Source organism: Prionailurus bengalensis, chromosome E2 (assembly GCF_016509475.1).
Source record: "Prionailurus bengalensis isolate Pbe53 chromosome E2, Fcat_Pben_1.1_paternal_pri, whole genome shotgun sequence".
In the NCBI taxonomy this organism is placed as follows: domain Eukaryota; kingdom Metazoa; phylum Chordata; class Mammalia; order Carnivora; family Felidae; genus Prionailurus; species Prionailurus bengalensis.
In genome coordinates, this window is record NC_057352.1 from 58,930,395 (window position 1) to 58,949,157 (window position 18,763).

Sequence of the window (18,763 nt, forward strand, 5' to 3'; positions counted from 1 at the left end):
AAGAGGTGAACATAAGGTACAAGAGTCGGTCTTTAAAATGCCTCCCGAGTTACAGCCCTGGCCACACCTTCATTCCACCCAGCTCTGCCAGCTCCCCTTGGCCTTGGGCCGCTGTAGCACGTGCTACAGGAAAAGAGCTTTTCCCAGGAAAAGAGCTTTCTTTGGTGGTAAATGCTCCCTTTCTGAAACAAACACAGACCCACTCGGAACGAGACGGCTCCCCGCTCTCCGACCCGTCACCCCTCTGTCCGCGTCCTCACGTGAAGGAACACCAGCTTCAGAAGCTAAGGGGGAGGGGTGTCTGAAGAAAGGGCGGAGAAAAGGACTCCTGCGGGAGAGAACAAATGCCGCGGTACCATAGAGCCCCCTCGTCCTCTCCTCGGATTGCATTACAGAGCTTGACCACCTGTTCCAACCACAGAGCTCGCAGAGCTCTGCGAAGCGTGGGGAGTCTAAGTTCGGTGTTGCTTTTGTTGCTTCAAATACAAAAGAAACAATTACAGAACAGATTAGAACCATTTGGATCATCATGCGAGTGAGTTAGGAGTTGGGACTGATTTCCGCCTTTCAAAGGTCATCTTAACACGGTTCCCTTTTCCCCTTTTCGGTCCCATAGGTTCACGAGCTTTCTGGTTGACTGAGAAGCATCACAACCGTGCTCCCGCGCGAATTCCTACTATCAGCAGTGGCTGTTTTCACCCTTCACGATGAAGGTTTCTCAGGCGACAGTGGCATTGTTCCCACTGTGTGGTCGCGGCAGCGACGTGCGCCCGCCGGGTGTGGGGCCGCGCGGTTCAGGGCTGCAGGCTCCCCACCGCCGACACCAGCTCGCCATGCACCCGATCCCGGGACCGGACACGAACCCAAACGGGACGAAAAGTCACAAATACTCAAGTACCAGATCTGGGCTTTTTCTGTTAAAGGTAGTTCGTAAGACTTAAGAAGTATTCTCTCCAGATTATAAAAGGTTAAAACTGTTTAATAGGAACAATCTCGGACAGGCAGAAACAGCTTTGATTTGGAGGATTAGAGCAACATACAACTGGGAAGGACTCCACAGGGGCAGTCGGATGGGACAGTCTGCACCTCTTCTAGCGACTGCATTAAAAAGCCGGCAGATGGACATCCTGCCCTCTGTTAGGACACGTGCCACCTCTGAGAACGGCCAGCTCTCCACACGGGCTATGGGAGAGATGTTATTTACACTGAAAAATAGCTTTCTTCTTCCGTGCAGTGGACATAGCCAGAGAGCAGTCACTAACAGCCCTCCCTAGCACAGGTGCAGGACAGCTTTATTGATCTCCGGGTTTGTCCAGTCATTCCGAATGTCATCTAGGTGGTTATCGAAATCCACAAGTGTTTCGTACGACCGGCTGTCCAGGAGCGACGCGGAGATCCTCTGGGCCTCTGGCCAGTCTTCACAGTAATCACTACAAGGCGAAACAGGAGAGATCAGGCCCTCGGCAAAGAACAGGTGGCTTTCCAACAGAGCACACAGAAAACCGGCCACACACACAGTGGGACAAAGGAAGACAGTCACGGATGCCAGCACCCACGAATGTTTGAAACAAAGATGTGCCTAAAGAGCACGGGGCATGGTTGAGAAACGAAGGAGCCCCTTCCAAAACGAAATTCTGAAGAAGCCGGAGGGGGATGGCAGATGCTTTCAGAGTGCTTATAAATAACCACAGCAGAGGCCCGGAAAAGGGGGCCCGGGGGCGGGGCGGGGACCCCGGAGTAGCGCTCAGCTTCTCTCAGGAGCCAGGGAGCATGCACGCTTTCTGTGTGAGGTCTGTACACCCCCCTGGAGAATACGCTCTCTCGAAACCAGAGGCCGGGCCGGCTTTCCCGTGGGAGCAGCCCCCAGCACACCGCACGGGGCCGCCCCGAGGACACGGCACTCACTAGTGTGGGTCTCTGCACCGCCACTTGTTTTCATGGTGCTCGTACACGTGGATCGTGGGTACCACGCAGTCCATCGTGAACTTGGTGTTGTCCACCTGCGCACAAGACAAAGGACGCGCTCGTGAACAGAGCTGATGGGGAGCGGCAGCCGGCACCCTGGTGGAAGGCCTCAGGTGCCTCCTCGTGGCTCGAGGCGGCAGCGGAAGCCCCCGGCCCGGACAGAAACCCTCACACGGTGCGCGGACTCCGCAAACCCGACGCGTGCCATCACACCTCGAGTGGCCCGAGATTAACTGTTCGGAGAATAAGTGCTCAGTACTTCACAGCTTTCTCACAAAAGCGAAGCTTCTGCCCCCCTGTTAGAAGTCTGTCTGGACTGAGGTTGTGTACCAAGGGTTTGACGTTTGCTACCGTCTGCCTGACTTCTTCCTTCCCTCTGGGCTGTCGGCTGCTCTGATTCAACGGCTCTCACACTTGAGCGTGCATCAGAATCATCTGGAAGCTTATTCAAGCAGCCTGCGGGGCCCTGGGAACCTGCATTTCCGACACGTTCCCAGGTGGTGCTGATGCCGCTGGCACAGAGCCCCACTCTGAGGACCACTGAGCTGGAACGGCCGCCCCTCCTGGAGGCGTGGAGTGGGCCGCGCCCCAGCGGCATTCACACTGCGCCTGCGGGTCTGCAGCCGGGAGGAGGCCACGAAGGGCGGCACTGGTCTGACGGAGCCTCTGCGGAGAGGAGACCGCTTACACGAGAAAGCTCCGCGTGAGCAAGAGAACGCTCGGCAGCCGGTCCGGCCACAGAAAACGCGACAGCGCCCAAGGGTGACTCACCATGACGAGGGCGGTATCGCCGAAGCCCTCGGCGATTCTGGAGGCCACCTTCTCCGCAACCTGGTTCGGACTGCAAAAGACGCGGCAGTGAGCTGACAGTCGTTCTAGTGGACGCCGTCCAACAGTCTCCCCCGGGGCAGGGCTCACAAGCACGGAGGCAGAGGGCGGTGCCGGGAACCTGTGCGCGCTCGTCACGCCTGCTAAGGCGGCTTCTGGCCGTCGCGGTCAGCCGCAGGGACTTGTGGGGAGCACGGCGGGAAGCGGGTCCTTGCCTTCCGGCAGAGGCACCCTGAGCAGAAGGGCCCCCTGGAGCCAGCGGAGAGGAGAGCGCAGCACACGCTCGGAGCTCCCGCCCTCTGACGCCTCCCTGGCCGCCCGCTTCATCACACACCTACTCACAGAGGGACTCCATCTACCTCTCGGCTGCTGGCAATGGAGTCGGCCGCCTTTTCTTTTTAAGTTTAAACATTTCTAGGCCATTCCAAATCTTCTCCACGCTCGTCAGCCTCCAATCGCTGGCTCCGGCCCATCCTGACCTTGATAAGTGACAACTTGCACCCTTGAGTCCACAGAGCAGACCAGAGAGGCTCCCGCGTCATCGCTGCACTACCCTCACCGCCCTGGCTGTTTTCTGATCCCATCTCAGGCAGAGGCCTCCTTGCACCCGGGGGCCCCTCCACGCAGACCTCCTCCTCAGGGGTCTCCTTTAGTGGCCCCTGCCCCGCTCCAAATCTGAGCCGGTCTCTTCCTCCATGGGAAAAAACACTGTTTGCCTGGTTCCCTCTGTCCAACCTGTCTCCCTTCACCCGTGTTTCTTAAATTTCAACCGATCTCACTCTTGAATAAGCCGGCAGTCTTGTCTCTTCGTGCCACCGGGGTACCCACCCCCTTACCTTCGAGGGTCTGCACCCCGGAGGCCTGCCAAGCACCCTCATCCTCCCCCCGGCCCTGCGGCCCAGCTGGAACCTCCCGCTCTACCTTCTCTGACGGCCCACTCCCCCTTGACCCTCACCGGGTGCTGGAGACTTCCCTCGCCTCGGCCTCCTCTGCTCTCCTCCCACTCACTGTGCTCAGGCTGTCATCCTACACCTGGGTTTTTCCAAAACTGCTTCCTAACCGGCCTCGTTTTCTAGGCTCTTATTTCGTGTATCTTCAGATCAAACTTCCTAAAATGAAACTTCCAGTCTGTTTCCTGCGACTCATCAAAGCCTGGGAGAGAAGAGTCCACTGTGCTCAGCTTCGTGCGTCCCGCCTTTCTCCCTGTGGACCAGCTACCGTTCCTACACACAGGAGCAGTGCTTTGTGTGTCTTCAGCGTCAGTGCAACGGCCTGTATACGGTCTCCCTCGCGTGCTCCTCCCCGGCACTCACACTGTTCCCTGTTCGGGATGCCCTTCCAACCTGCTCTCTGCTTACCGAATCCCTTCCCGTCCACGATGCCCAGAAAACTCTGTTCTCGCCACACTGCCCCGGCGGGGGTCCATCTGGCCTGCCTCTAAACTGTTTATTCCTGAAGTGCTTTAACGCCTAACCCTTGGCGCACAGATCTTTCTGTGCATCTTATTTTTGCCCCGCACAACGAAGAGTCTCAGCTTTTTGAACCAAGGACGGAGACATAATATATTTTAGCGGCCACAAAAACACATGGATAATTATGGGGTTTACCTAAGGAAACAGACGATTATGCTGTGACTGAGCTGGGGGAAAAAAAAAAAGTCCGATTAATAATGTCTTAGGAAAATGAGTTATTTTATTTAATTACTCCATTTTCACGTCCAAAATTGAGAATTTGCAGTGATGTGATGCCTGTAAGTCTGCAGGATTAGAAAAAATGATGCAAAAACAACAAAGCAGTCTAAAGGAGAACGGGCCCCAGGGGCTGCTGTCCCTCAGGCCACCACGGAAAGCCTGGCAAGGGACGCACAGCCGAGCCGCATTTACCAGGAGCCGGCAGGCGCCCAGTTACCACGGCTCGAGTGGCGAATGGCAAGGAGGGGGACTGGAGCCACGGAGGAGGCCTGCCTATTCGCCCATGACACGCGGGCCAGACACAATCCGACGTCCCCAACTCACGCCTCAGATGCAGAGAAAAGAAGTCGCTGTCTGCTAAGGAAGCGCTCTTCTGAGACTCGTGAAGCTTCTGCCATGAAGACACTTCTAAAACCATCGTCCTGACATTTATGATGATCACTCGTAGTAGCTAGCGACTTTTATCAGGAAGGGGTCAAGAAACATTCATTAAAAACAACAACTACCTCTTCAGATGCCCCGAAACTCAAGTTTAAAATGCATTCTTTTGAAAAAAGTCAAATTGCAGTTAATGAGTTGAAAAAGTATTTGAAAGAAATGCCACTTTACAGTTTTTGGCATCACGCACTTACTCTCAAATCCTGACCAGCCTCAGCCCTGACTGCATTCCTAACGTGGGACTGTCACTTTATGGGAGCAGCGTCACCCCCTTGCTTCTTCCTAGGCCGGGTCACCCCCTTGTTCCCGTCAAGACTCGAGCTCAAATAAACCTCCAAGCGCACGCTGGAGGCAGAGACCCCTTTGCCAATCCCCTTCCCCACTCGCAAAGCCAGAAATCTGCTTGAACTGAGATCGCACATTCTCGACCTAAATGCTTTTTTTTGAGCATCTAACCTCAGGCCAGGGCGCTGTGCCTGGTACTGACGTTCACCCGCATGTAATCCGAATTAGGAAGCAAAACACCAGTCATTATCAAGTACTATAATAAAACTTGACACGATGCCCTTAAGCTTAATAAAATAGCTACAAACATGTCACGCCTCAAAATATTAAAATACGGATTGGTTTTTTTTAAAAACTATGTTTCCTGGGGTGCCTTGGTGGCTCAGTCGGTTAAGTGCGCGACTCTTCATTTCAGCTCGGGTCATGACCTCACGGTTCATGGGTTCGAGCCCCGCGTCGGGCTCTGTGCTGACGGCTCGCAACCTGGAGCCTGGAGCCTGCTTCGGATTCTGTGGCTCCCTCTCTCGCTGCCCCTCCCCTGCTCGTCCTCTGTCTCTCTCACTCTCAAAAAGAAATCATAAAACATTAAAAATACAACTATGTCTCCTATGTTGTACTTTTCATCTCTGTGGCTTATTTATTTAAATTTTATTTATTTATTTTGAGAGCGAGAGAGGGAGAAAGAGAATCCCAAGCAGGCTCTGTGCTGTCAGGGCAGAGCCTGATGTGGGGCTTGAACTCAAGAACTGTGAGATCACACCCTGAGCCAAAATCAAGAGTCAGATGCTTAACGGACTGAGCCACCCAGGTGCCCCTTGTGACTCATTGATTTTGCAGTTTAAAGTCTGTACCTCTTAATCCCCTTCATCTATTTCACCTAGCCCCCCACCCACCTACCCTCTGGTGACCACCAGCTTATCCCCTGTATTTAATAGTTATTCGTTATTTATATTTATTACTATTATTAACAAATTTTTTAAAACATTTATTCATTCTTTTTTTTTTTTTTCAACGTTTATTTATTTTTGGGACAGAGAGAGACAGAGCATGAACGGGGGAGGGGCAGAGAGAGAGGGAGACACAGAATCGGAAACAGGCTCCAGGCTCTGAGCCATCAGCCCAGAGCCCGATGCGGGGCTCGAACTCACGGACCGTGAGATCGTGACCTGGCTGAAGTCGGACGCTTAACCGACTGCACCACCCAGGCGCCCCAAACATTTATTCATTCTTGAGAGTAAGAGAGACAGAGCATGAGCAGGAGAGGGGCAGAGAGTGAGACACAGAATCCGAAGCAGGCTCTGAGCAGTCAGCACGGAGTCTTACGTGGGGCTTGAAGTCACAGACCGCGAGAACGTGACCTGAGCCGAAGTCAGACCCTTAACCAACCGAGCCACCCAGGCACCCCTATTATTTTTAAAAAGATTTTATTTTTAAGTAATTTCTACACCTAACATGAGGCCCAAACTCACAACCCCGAGATCAAGAATCGCATGCTCCACTGACGAGACAGCCAGGTGCCCCAAGAGTTTAAGATTCCACATGTAAGTGAAATCATATATTTGTCTTTCTCTGGCTTATTTCACTTGGCATAATACCCTTGAGGTCCATCCATGTTGTCAAAAATGGCAAGATCTCATTTTCTCTGGCTGAGTACTATTCTATGTGTGCATATACCACACCTTCCATATCTGTTCATCTACCGATGGGCACTGAGGTTACTTCCACGGTCTTGGCTATTGTAAACAGTGCTGCGACCGGCGGTGCATGTATCTTTTCTAATTAGTGTTTTCGTTTTCTTTAAATACCCAGTAGTGGAATTACTGGATCATATGGTGGTTCTATTTTTAACTTTGGGGGACCCTCCACACTGCTTCCCCAGAGGCTGCACCAATTTGCATTCTCCACCAACAGGTCCTCTCTTCTCCACATCCTCACCAACACTTGGTATTTCTTATGTTGTTGATTTTAGCCATTCTGACAGCTGTGAGGGGACATCTCATTGTGGTTTTGACTGGTATTTCCCTAATGATGAGTGATGCCAAGCGTCCTCTCTGTTGGGACTGTTGTGCCTTCTGTACGTCTTCTTTGGAAAAATGTCTATTCAGGTCCTCTGCTCATTATTTATTATTTTTTTTGGGGGGGGGAGAGCGTTGAGTTGTAGAAGTTCTTTCTGCATCTTGGATATTAACCCCTTATGGGTTACGTCATTTGCACACATCTTCTCTCACTCACTCGCCTGCCTTTTTTTGTTGGTGGTTTCCTCGGCTGTGCAAAAGCTTTTTCTTTTGGTATAGTCCTAATAGTACATTTGAATGATCCTTTTTTGGAAAAAGCAATCATAGGGCTAGTGATAGCAACAGCCCAAAGCTGGCACTTCCAACCAAACACAGAGCTAAACATGATACACGTTGCTTCCCTTTGTCCCCAAGACCGGTTTCTGAGGCGTGACCTTTTACCACCATTTTACAGACAGGACCACTGCAGCCCAAAGAGGGGAATCAGTAGGTCATCTATGCTTCGAATCCAAGTCTACCTGACTGTAAGGCCCAGGCTGTGAGACAGTCAATCAGCCGGTATTTCTAAATTTTTTTTTCAATGTTTATTTATTTTTGGGACAGAGAGAGACAGAGCATGAATGGGGGAGGGGCAGAGAGAGAGGGAGACACAGAATCGGAAACAGGCTCCAGGCTCTGAGCCATCAGCCCAGAGCCTGACGCGGGGCTCGAACTCTCGGACCGCGAGATCGTGACCGGGCTGAAGTCGGACGCTTAACCGACTGCGCCACCCAGGCGCCCCAATCAGCTGGTATTTCTAAAAGAAGGACACATCTTAAGTTAGGTGTGGCTGAGAGACAAGTGAAGGTTTTCCCGCAAATAGTATTAGACACGGACGTTAGCATAATCGTAGCTCCTGAGCTTCTAAGCTGTGTGTGTGGCGTCTGTGCAGTGACCGTGTCTGCATGGACTTTCCCCACCGGAGTGTCGTGAGGGTTGGAAAGGATGACACACAGTCCCGGCACACACACCGGGAGGATAAGCGCCCCCCCCCCCCCCCCCCCCCCCCCCCCCCCCCCCCCCCCCCCCCCCCGCCAAATCTAGCAGAGACTCATCAGAAGGGACTAAAGGGTAACTGGCCCTCTTGTCCCCCAGCGCTCTTTAATCCCCCTACAGATCTGACAAGGGCCTCTTAGTAGGCACATAAACAGACATAGATGAGAGAATGCAAAACCTCCTGAGCAGAGCAGGTGAAGGAAATGGGAAAGTCTAGATTACGAGTCGCATGAAAATGGTGTCTGGATAGGAAGGAGAAGGCTGGGCTGGGCTGGGCTGGACTGAGGTCCAAATAGAGGCAGGAAGACGGAGGCACCGTGAGCCACACAGGCACGCAGATGAGAGCCGTGCACACACACGTGGGGCAACCACGCTAGGCCGGGGTTTGGGAGTGTGCTGGCGGGGGGGGGGAAAGGGAGGCTTCTACACTTAACACACTGGTGCCATTACCTCCTGCCTGGTCTCCTGGCCTTTCTGCGAGAGCACCTGTGGGAGGGTATTGCTCGGTTCGGGAAACCTCCTTCCAAGGACAGCTCCCCACTGCCTACAAAGTGCAGTTCCAAAGGCCTCAGAGCCCGACCTTTCTAGGGTTGCTTCCTAGCATTTCCCTCCGTGTGCGCCCTGGATTCCTGCCCACTTCCGCCCGGTGTCTACCTCACGCGTCCCCTCTCTGGACGCTCTTCCCTCCTCTCTCCACACGTGAACCTGACAAGCCCACTCCCGGGTGCCCGTTCAAATGACACCGCTCCCCGAGGGCTCTCCTCGTCATCCCCACAGAGCAAGCTCCTCGTTGCTCTTGCTGCGAGAGCCTCTGCACCACCCTCACGGCGTGCGTGTGGCCCTGGGCCGGTCCTTCTGGGCCCGGTCTTTCACGTGACAAAGACCGAGACCACAAGGGCCCTGTGAACAGGTCTGGATCAGAGACGCAGCCGTGGTGTCATCAATGCACGGGGGGCTGATGGGATCACACGCAGAAGGGGCCCGTGGAGGAGTGGCGGTTCCCGGGACCACAGAGGCCCTCCCTGCATGTTGCCATCCAAGCAGGGGCTCTCGCCAGGGTTGTCTGGAACCCAGCTCTTGGCTGGTCACCCTGCCTCCCCGTGAGTCCTGCCCGCACCCAGTCCCTGAAGCACGTCTGTGCCTCATCAATGATGGTAACACCTGGTCACCGGCTCACTGCGTTATTTCCTAAAGTGCTCCTGAGTCCATTCCCTCACTTATGCTGAGCAAGTGGGTGCACTCCGGGCATCCCAGGAACTCTGGGACCGTCCACTGCAGCCCCCAACTACTTGGACGCCGGAGTCAGTGGCTCTGTCTGACGATGTGAGCCGAGCGAGAGGGCCGTGCCGGGCACCTCCCATCTGTGCCTGGTTTCCGGCTGGAGGAAATCACAGGGAGATCAGAGTACCGACTCCTCTGGGGCTTGCCCTGCTGGCCGTGTCCCTAGAGGGACTGCTTCTTTTGAGGTGCACGTCCTTACCGCCCTCTTCCCCTCGGTCCCTCTAGGCGCAGGGCTGGTGGTGACGCCTTCTGTCCGAGCCCTCCCCTCTGGTGAGTTCCCTTACACGCTGCCCAGACCTTCGGAAACGACCCTCGGACCAGCCCTCCTCAAGTTATCCGAACATCCAGTGTGCCGTCCCTGTCTCTGTGGAGGAGGAGACTAACGCAGAAAGTGAGCGAAGTCCTCGCCTTTGCTCACTAGTGAGAACCAGGGGCCCACAAGAAGGAAGCTGCAAACACTACATCCTCATCACGGTACAGACCCTAAGAGCACCAAACCCAAAAGTTGTTTTATTTGTCCCCAAAGACGGCGGCAGTCTTTCCTAATGTTCGGCCCTACACCATTCCTAGCTGGGATCGGAATCAGAGGCCCCTGACTGTCGCTTTCATTGCATGAATTCCCTTCAAGCAAAATACAGATTATACAAAACTCAATTCCAAATTAATGGAAGTGTCACAATTTCTGTTTGGAAATTAACCACCCCGCAGCTCCTCTCAGACGCTGTAAACGAGCACGGAAGGCGAGGAGGGGTTTGTTCTCACAGAGCCCACCGACGGTCAAGAGGCGCATCAGAGACTGTGCGTCACACGATCATTCTTTCACACCAGAGGGTTGTGGCTTGGACATACCTGGCATCCTTGACTCGTTCGTTAGCTTGGTAATAACCAGCGATCACATAGCTATTATCTTTGCACCATGAATCAATCTGGAAGAGACAAACATTGGGAATAAAAGATGAATGATTTTCTCTTAAATGTCACCTCTTAATAAACACAGGAGACCTTGCCCCCTGCCCCCCCCCCCCCCCGCGGGACAAGACACAGTATAATCCCGGAATCCTCGTCCCCAGGAGAAAGCTACGAGAAAATGGGTGCTCCCACGAGAAAGGCCACACTAGCTTGCTGTCCATGGTCTACGGGAGGCCACATCACTCTCGCTGAGGGGCCCCAATGCCCACACACGTTGCACAGGGGCAGCACTGCAGGGAGGTGGAGGAGGGGACCATCTTTACCCACCTCCTCGTCAGATACAAAGAATGGAGGCATTCTGGGGCTTGAGCAAGCCTTCAGATACCGGAAATCGATCCCTCACAGAGAAGCAAACTAACCTATACATTGACACAGCCGGGGGCAGAGCCAGAATGGGAATCTCGGTCTCTTGAAACCAAGTTTTTTTATATTATATTTAAATTTCTGTATTCCTAGCAACAAACCATGAAAACACTTTATGCTGGGATGTGGGGTAAACAGGCCACGGACATCTGTGGGCAGAGGCAGGTGGGGGTGTGTATGCACGTGCACACACACACCCCCTCTCTCGTGCACTCAATTCCCTGTGGCATGCTTTTAAATGGGAGCACGGTGGCCGACTTTCAAAGTTTTTGTCCATTTTATAATGCCACTCTTCTCTCATCAGATTTAGCTTCTGGCAAGTCTAATGCCATTATTAAAAACAACAAAAGGTCCTCCTGTTTTGCCATAATGGAATTTTAAAAAATATTTTATTTTTTTAATGTTTATTTTTGAGACAGAGAGAGAGAGAGAGAGAGAGAGAGAGAGCGCGCGAGCAAGCGTGAGCAGGGGAGAGGCAGAGAAAGAGGGAGACACAGAATCCCAAGCAGGCTCCAGGCTCCAAGCTGTCAGTAGAGAGCCTGACGTGGGGCTCGAACCCATGAACTGCGAGATCACAACCTGAGCTGAAATCGGACGCTCAACCGACCGAGCCACCCAGGTGCCCCTGCCGTAATGGAATTTTAATAACATACTGCAGTAAATTCTATTCTCAATCAGAAGAGGAAATAAAATTGATTCTCAATTTTTTCATAGTAAATTAACTAGTTAAAAATAGTCTTGTTTCCTTAAAAAAAAAAAACAAAAAAAACCAAACAACCAAAAAACAAAAACAGCTGTACTGCTCTTTTTCCTGAATTCTGGTTTGGGGCTCAGGCAGTGTCCTCTGTGACTAAAAGCAGATATTACCAGATGGTCCCAGTCCAAGGTTCCCTGCTCGCACAAGGATTAGAATAATAATTCTGGCCTCCTAAGAGCTCGTGAATTACCATATTGGGTCAAAACCAAGGCTCAATGAGCCAATTAGATGTTTTGGTCATCCACCCAAAAGACTAGGGCTATGTCTCCAAAATATTTATAATGGCTCTTTCGCCGTAACTTTGCTGCAAAGTACTCCACAATCACTTGTATTTTGTTTCTATCACTTCTTAAAGGCACGGGTTCCAGAAACTTTCTGTTGGTACTTACAGCAGCAACTTCTTTCATTTTTTTCTAAAACTATTTTTTTGTAGCACCAAAAGACATAGCCCAGCTCTACACTTTGGCATCTGGCCCCATTCCCTGAACTCAAACCCACACGATTAGCCCCTTCAGCATAGCCCGCCCTCTCAGCTTTTACTTCTATTCAAAGGCCAGCCTCTTGAGTGCGTCCTCGCTATCCACTTGAGAGGCCCTCTCCTGGCTCTCCGGTGAGGCTTGTCCTTCTAGCCAGTCAGAACCGGAGACAAATCTAAAATGGGTCAGCAGCGCTGATTCCTTCTGGAAACTCTAGGGAAGAATCTTCTCCTTGCCTTGTCCAGCACCTAGAGGTCACCCTCATTCCTTGACTGGCGGCTGCACCACCCTGACCTCTGCTTCTGTCATCACCTCTCCTTTCCCTGTACTGCCCCACCTGTCTCCTCCTTATAAGAACCCTGTGATTACACTGGGCTCTTCAGATCACCCAGGTTCGCCTCCCCACCTCAAGATCCTTAATTTCATCTGCAAAGTCCCCTTTGCCAAGTAAGGTCACATATTCATGGGTTCCAAGTATTAGGGTGTGGACACGCCAGGGGATCATTTTTGGCTGACCACAGCTACGTTTAGTACAAGGACCACTGCTTGCTGCCTGCTGCTGTTCTGACCACCCCGTGAGCTGTCTCCGCTGCTCCTGATCCAATCCCGGGCTGGAGGCAACAGTTCAGGACATGTCTCCCAGCAGACACAGGTGGGATCCCCTGTATCTGTGCTCAGGGAGCACAGAAAGTAACTGACGTGAAGGTGATTCTTGTGACAAACACAGTGGTCGAATCAATTTCAGCAGAAAAACAGCGTCATGACCTCGAGCTTCTAAAACTCTCTGAAAAGGCTGCCCTAAAAGTGAGCCAGTTCATAAAGGCTCTGGCTTGGTTTTAAAACTTCTGAACGACTCAAACAAGGACAACCAAGCTTACTGTAAGGATGCCCATGATGGGCATGCACACCCACGTCCATGGTCCACAGATAGACAGACAGATGAAAATACAGAAGGGCGGATGTGGAAAAAAAGGTTTTTTTTTAAATGTTTACTTATTTGCTTATTTTGAGAGAGTGAGCGAGTGAGCACGCAAGCAGAGGAGGGGCATAGAGAGAATCCCAAGCAGACTCCATGCTAACGGCAGAGAGCTCGATGTGGGGCCCGAACTCACGGAGCGTGAGATCGTGACCTGAGCCAAAATCGAGAGAGACGCTTAACTGACTGGGCGCCCCAGAGTGAACAAGTTTTAATAAGATGGAAGAGTTTTCTTTGATGGTTTCAAAAATGGAACCAGACCTCATCAGGTGAGTGACCTGGAGGGCAGTAAAAGCCGGTGAGCAGAAGACAAGCAGTGTGAACAGGGGAGGCAAGGAGGGGGCGGGCAGGTGGTGAGGGGCTTCCGAATCCTCAGAAAGCCCAAATGGCTGGTTAAGAAAAGTCTTAGTGGACTTAAGAGGCAGCTCGCCCCGAAGTGGGGCAGGGCAAGGCAGAAGAACTCAGCGGCTGGCGTCTGATCTCTGTTCTCTGTGAGTCCACTTCCACGGTCCCTGCTCTCCCGCCACGCATCCTGTGAACAATCCACACGAAGACCACAGCTCAGGACGACAGGCTCCGCACACAGGGTCTGAATTCCATATTTACCCTTGTAGTTTCTTTTACTCGTCAGAGGCAAAAAGAGGACATCTTTACCGTGGCGTGAGCCTGCCACACCCTGTGCCAAGTGCCTTTTCTGGCTTGTTCCGTGTCAGACACATAGAACGACTAAAGGCACCAGGCCCCACTCGTTCATTGCCAGCTCAGCTGTGCACAAAGAATTACCAGCTTCTCTCTGCAAACTTGCTAACATACGTGTGTGACATTATCATTTTCATAGCAGTATTACCTCCCTCATGCGACCGTGCCAGTGCCATTGCCATCGCCATAAAGCAGGTAAGGCAGGAGAAGGGCCACCCAGAGGAGGGCATCACTCCCACACGTGCCACCCACAAGCTGGGGGTGTCTGGGAGCCTTGTGTCTGCGGCAACAAGCAGGTCTTGGGAGCCTAAGGGGAGGGCTAGACGCATCGAGAAGAAAAGTTGGGTGCTGATTCTCCACGGGATGCAAAGCAGCTGGATCCACGAAAGAGCTTTGGAGGTACATGGGATGGGGCGAGGGTGAAGTTCAGAGGGAAGAAATGGAAAGAGGGCCTGGAGCAAACCATCTCCATCTCCCAGGCTAGCTGTGAATGTTCTGGAGGTAACCAGGCAGAGTAGGCAGGGGGCTTAGGAAAGAGCCAGAGGACAGCGGCCCACGCCAATGAGCACAGAGGAGGCACACATCGAGGCAGCAGAAAGAATTCCGGACAAGAATCAAGGTGGTGAGACCAACCGGCAACTGAGAAAAGTCATCTCAGCGGAATGTAATCAAAAGTTGCTCCGCAGAACCAGGAACTCAACTGAGGGCAAAAGGACGAAAAGGGATTAGAGAAACAGCAGGTCCACACTGAGTTTCCTGCTAACATTTTATGGGTTTTCGCTGTTAGAAATAATTCCGTCACTACCTACGTCAAAGGGTTATAAGGATAAATAACAGGCATAAGTGCTTAAAAAAAAAAAAATGAAAAGCACCCAGAAATGGAAGGATTTTTTTTTAAATGGAAAATTATAATGAAAAGCTTTTCAAAGGAATCTGATGTTGCCCTTTGATGGACTGCTTATCAAGTCAGCCTTTCCCAGTTACTAAAAATAATTACAATATGAAACTCCCTGAATAGAAAAAAGCCATGAGAATGAGGCCTCGTTTATACAGTTTCATGGATTTAGAAGCTTTATTAAAACCGCATCTTCCATAGCTGATATACTGATAAACTGTGGCTCCGTATGCTGAGACCTCTCCTTGCCTTCAGGTTATAAAGTTGCTAAGTCAAAAGCTGAATGGCATAAACTTAAATACGTTAATTGTGATAAAATTTTTTTGGATGGACTCAAATCGCAAATTTTCCCTTGTAACTTTGCTCTGAGAGTTGCTTAATTTGTACTCAATCGGCATCTTTTTCCCACCTGTCTAAGGCTGGGGCTGTGATTCAGGGTAGGTCAGTGTAAGAGGAGCCAACGCAACCCACCACCGCTGGGCGAGGGCGGAGCCCCAGCTTGTTCTTACTGCTTACAGAACTTGAGGCCCAGAATCTAGTGCAGACTTAACTCTGCGGGATGGGAGACTCTAACACCGAAGGGCATGTTTGGGGAAGTGCTCTAAGTGGAGAGTGAGGGCAGAACGTAAAAGGGCGGGGGGGTAAGATCAAAGAGGGCCCCACGCAGTACCCCCTTCCCTCTCTTCAGACAGCGTGAGTGGGGAAGGGGCAGGGGGAGAGGGACAGGGCGCCCCTTTCCCTCTTAACAAGCTGGTGGCACTGGTCCGGGTCTCCTCTGGGCATCTTCCCTCCCCAGCTAAGTGGTTTGGGAGGCAGCTCTGCTCCTCGGGGAAAATTCGTGTAAAGGTGACTCTAATGCAGTTGTTTATAGTTAGTATATTTAATTCTCTCAAGTATCGTGTTTCTATCTTATGGAAGTACTATAATCCTTTAACTCTACAAAGCTTAACGAAGAATAAGAATTAGAAAAATTCTTTGACAATTCCAAGTGAGGTTCAAGTTGTCTTTAAGACGCTTAGATATTTCATACGATTTTTTTTTTTTTTTTTGAGAGAGAGAGCGACAGAGTGTGAGCAGGGGAGGGGCAGAGAGAAAGAGAGACACAGAATCCGAAGCAGGCTCCAGGCTCTGAGCTGTCAGCACAGAACCCGATGCGGGGCTCGAACTCATGAACGGTGGGCTCATGACCTGAGCTGAAGTTGGATGCTTAACTGAGGCTGACAGATTTTAAATGGATTTAAAGAACATGTGTTTCCTTCAGACCCCTCTGGCTACTCCCCTGCCGATTCCCCTCCCATCCACCCTGTAAAAGCACCACCCACAGCTCTCCCCTCATTCCACACACTGCCCCTCCCAATACGACCTGCTCTCATAGCCTCAACAGTCATTGCAAAGCTACCGGTTCCCCATCTGCATCCCCAGCCCGTCCGTCTTCCAAGCTCCAGACCCATTTTGCAACATTCGATGCTGGGTCTTCATTTCCCCTCAACAAACGGCACCACTGTCGTCCAAGGCAGAAGTCAGAAATCGAGGCGCCACCCTTGCTTCCTTCTCCCTATGTCCACACTACGATCAGTCACCAGTCACAGAGTCCCGTGGGTTCTTCCTCCTGATTCTGTCTGACCTGTCCCCTCTGCATCCAGGCTGCAGTTTAGGCCACCTCTCTGCCTCTGGTCCTGTATGCACTTCTCCCAACACTCTCCTTGCTGCAGGCTGGAGCCATCACTCCAGCACACAAATGCGCCCGTGGAACTGTCTCCAGTGGCGGCCCTCTGTCCTCATGATGGTGCCCGCACTCCCGTGTGACCTGCGGGTTGCTCTGAAACCTGCTCTTGATCCCCTAACACTCTACACTCTAGCTCCCCCTCTCTGCCATTTTCTCGTTCCCCCTCTGCCTTGAATGTTCTCTCCGCCCCGCCCCCCCTCCCCCCATTACTACTTCGGTGGCCCGCCCAGCCATTCCTTGCAAGTGCATTTCCCCAGGCAGCCTGCCTTCCCTGGCAAGCCTGGGCCAGCCCTGGACCTCACCGCTTTCTGCCCCAGCCCACATACGGCACTTATTCTTAGAGACTGTACTTCTGCCTGGAGCACGATCAACGGCTAAGCAGGTGCTGTGATCCACAGCCCTTTCCGCCCCCCAGCGCGGGCCTGGCGCACGACTGGAAAACTGAATAATCCTGCATCAGTGCTCCTGGGAAACCTAGTTCCCTGCAAGCGACTGTATTTCACATGTCCAAGCACCTGCAATTCCCTTGAGATCAGAGTAATTAAGGCAGCTGGATGAGAACACTTGCATCAACTGCCCCCCCCCCCCCCCCCCCCCCCCCCCCGGGCCAATGTGGTACTGGCAGCACATTCCCTCAAGAGCAGCTTGGATGCATTTTATAAATATCTACTTTCATTTATCTCCTGCCCTGAGAAGATGTGGAGAAATGCACACAACGGTCCAGTTCAGCAGGCCCTCAAAGACGCGCCCCGTAGGCCTTGGGGGGCCATTTGCCCAAGGGGACTTCCTGCCTCCCGAGAACGGCCATGGGTGTCCCAATTAGGAAAATTATGAAACGGGCTCACTTTACTTGGGGTGAACGACAGACAAAGCATTTCTAGCCACACCTTCTCAAACTCAACTACCTTCTGTATGAACTTTCTTAAGGATCGTAGTTTATATTTGTACTTAAGTGGAAACTAAACAGTATCTCAACTCAGATAGGAGACGGCTCTGAGGTTCCGGTTTGTTTCGCTCGGAGGTTTTAACAAGTCCGTGGACCTTCCAGGTGGTCTTTTCCCTGCGCTGGTCCCCAGACCCTAAGAACTAGTGCCCAGAGTTCCATTACAGTTGGTCCCTGAGCTAAACCTCTCCCCCACCGCACGTGCATACAGCAGGCGCTCAGCACACCCAAGCGCGATGGCTGAGAGGCAGGTCTGCTACCGCTTTTTAAGTTCAGCCTCCAGCTTTTGAAACCATGGGTGCGTCCTCTGGGGCGCCCGGCAGGCTCGGTCCCTGGGGCGTGCGACTCCTGATCTCGGGGCCGTGAGTTCGAACCCCGCGCTGCGGGTAGAGACGACTTCGACAAAGAAAAACCGCGGGCGGGAACAGACAGGCTCTCCTTACACGGCGGTCGCGCACGTTCAAAGGGAGAAATGCCCGTCAGGTCAGAACTACCTCTCCGAACGCGTCTGGACTGTCGAGCCGCGGGGCACTGCCCGCCAAGGAACCAGGGCGTCTACACCCACGCCAGACACCGAACGGGCTCTGGGAGGCGGCGCGGGAAGCACGCTGCAGCGTCCAACTCCCAGCTCCTCACAACTGCCCGCGTCTCCCGGTCCCCGAGCATCAGCGCGGTCGAGTCCCGACCCAGTTAGCGACAGCTCGTTCCTGCAAAGGCTACCGGTTTGAGGAACGGACCTAAAGCGCCTCTGGGGGCACGGCGGCCGCTCCGGCTGCGGCCCCGTGGCGCCAGGCCGAGCCCGCGGGGACACCCGCTCTCCGCCACCGCGGCCGCCTCCGGACTCCCGCCGGACACCCGCGCTTCCAGCCGGGGCCGCCCGCACGCTCCGAGGGGAGGCCGCCCTTCCCGCGCTTACCAGAGTGAGGGCCACCTCCAGCATCGGGGCGAGGGCCAGGGTGCCGTGGAAGAGGGGGATACAGTCCACGAAGAGGGTGTGGGGGGCCCCGGGGCCGCCCAGGGGGAGGTGCTCCTTGCGGGGCTTCTGCTTCTCGGCCACCAGCAGTCCGTTGACGGCGCAGTGCGGGTACTTGGCGCCGTGCAGCACCATCTTGCAGTAAGCCTGGGTGGTCAGCTTCACCCCGGGCATACTGCGCCCGGCAGGGCCCGGGAGGCCCCGGCGCCGGCTCAGGCCTGGATCCCCCGCCCGGCTGCCCGGCGCCTCAGCGGAGAAGCGGGGTGAGGCGGCGGCGGCCTGGCGCGGCCCCGCGGCTGGCGGAGGCCCGCACGGGCCCGGCCCCGCGGCGGGCTGGGCTCCCCACACACTAGCAACCAGCCGGGGAGAAGGCGACGCGCCCGTCTCACACTCCACTCGCGCTTCTGGCCGGGCGCCGCCGTAGAGCAGCCTCTCGACGCCGCCGTAA

At 53.3% G+C, this 18,763-nt stretch overlaps 1 protein-coding gene across 1 annotated transcript; it reads right to left on the reverse strand.

Moving 5' to 3' along the window:
- Positions 1–963: 963 nt before the first annotated feature.
- On the reverse strand, positions 964–18,761 carry EMC8 (ER membrane protein complex subunit 8). The gene is made up of 5 exons (XM_043599820.1): positions 18,259–18,761; positions 10,388–10,464; positions 2,737–2,806; positions 1,906–2,000; positions 964–1,430 (listed from the first exon to the last, which is right to left on the reverse strand). Exons 1-5 carry the CDS (start codon positions 18,487–18,489, stop codon positions 1,271–1,273), a joined length of 633 nt encoding a protein of 210 aa, XP_043455755.1. The 5' UTR covers positions 18,490–18,761; the 3' UTR covers positions 964–1,270.
- Between the last annotated feature and the right edge of the window lie 2 nt (positions 18,762–18,763).

Excerpts from the sequence above, each read along its gene's own strand:
- EMC8 (XM_043599820.1), bottom strand. The coding sequence starts at position 18,489 with ATGCCCGGGGTGAAGCTGACCACCCAGGCTTACTGCAAGATGGTGCTG. Across the intron at positions 10,465-18,258 it reads TGGAGGTGGCCCTCACTCTG|ATTGATTCATGGTGCAAAGA; the intron begins GTAAGCGCGGGA and ends TGTCTCTTCCAG. Across the intron at positions 2,807-10,387 it reads GAACGAGTCAAGGATGCCAG|TCCGAACCAGGTTGCGGAGA; the intron begins GTATGTCCAAGC and ends CGTCTTTTGCAG.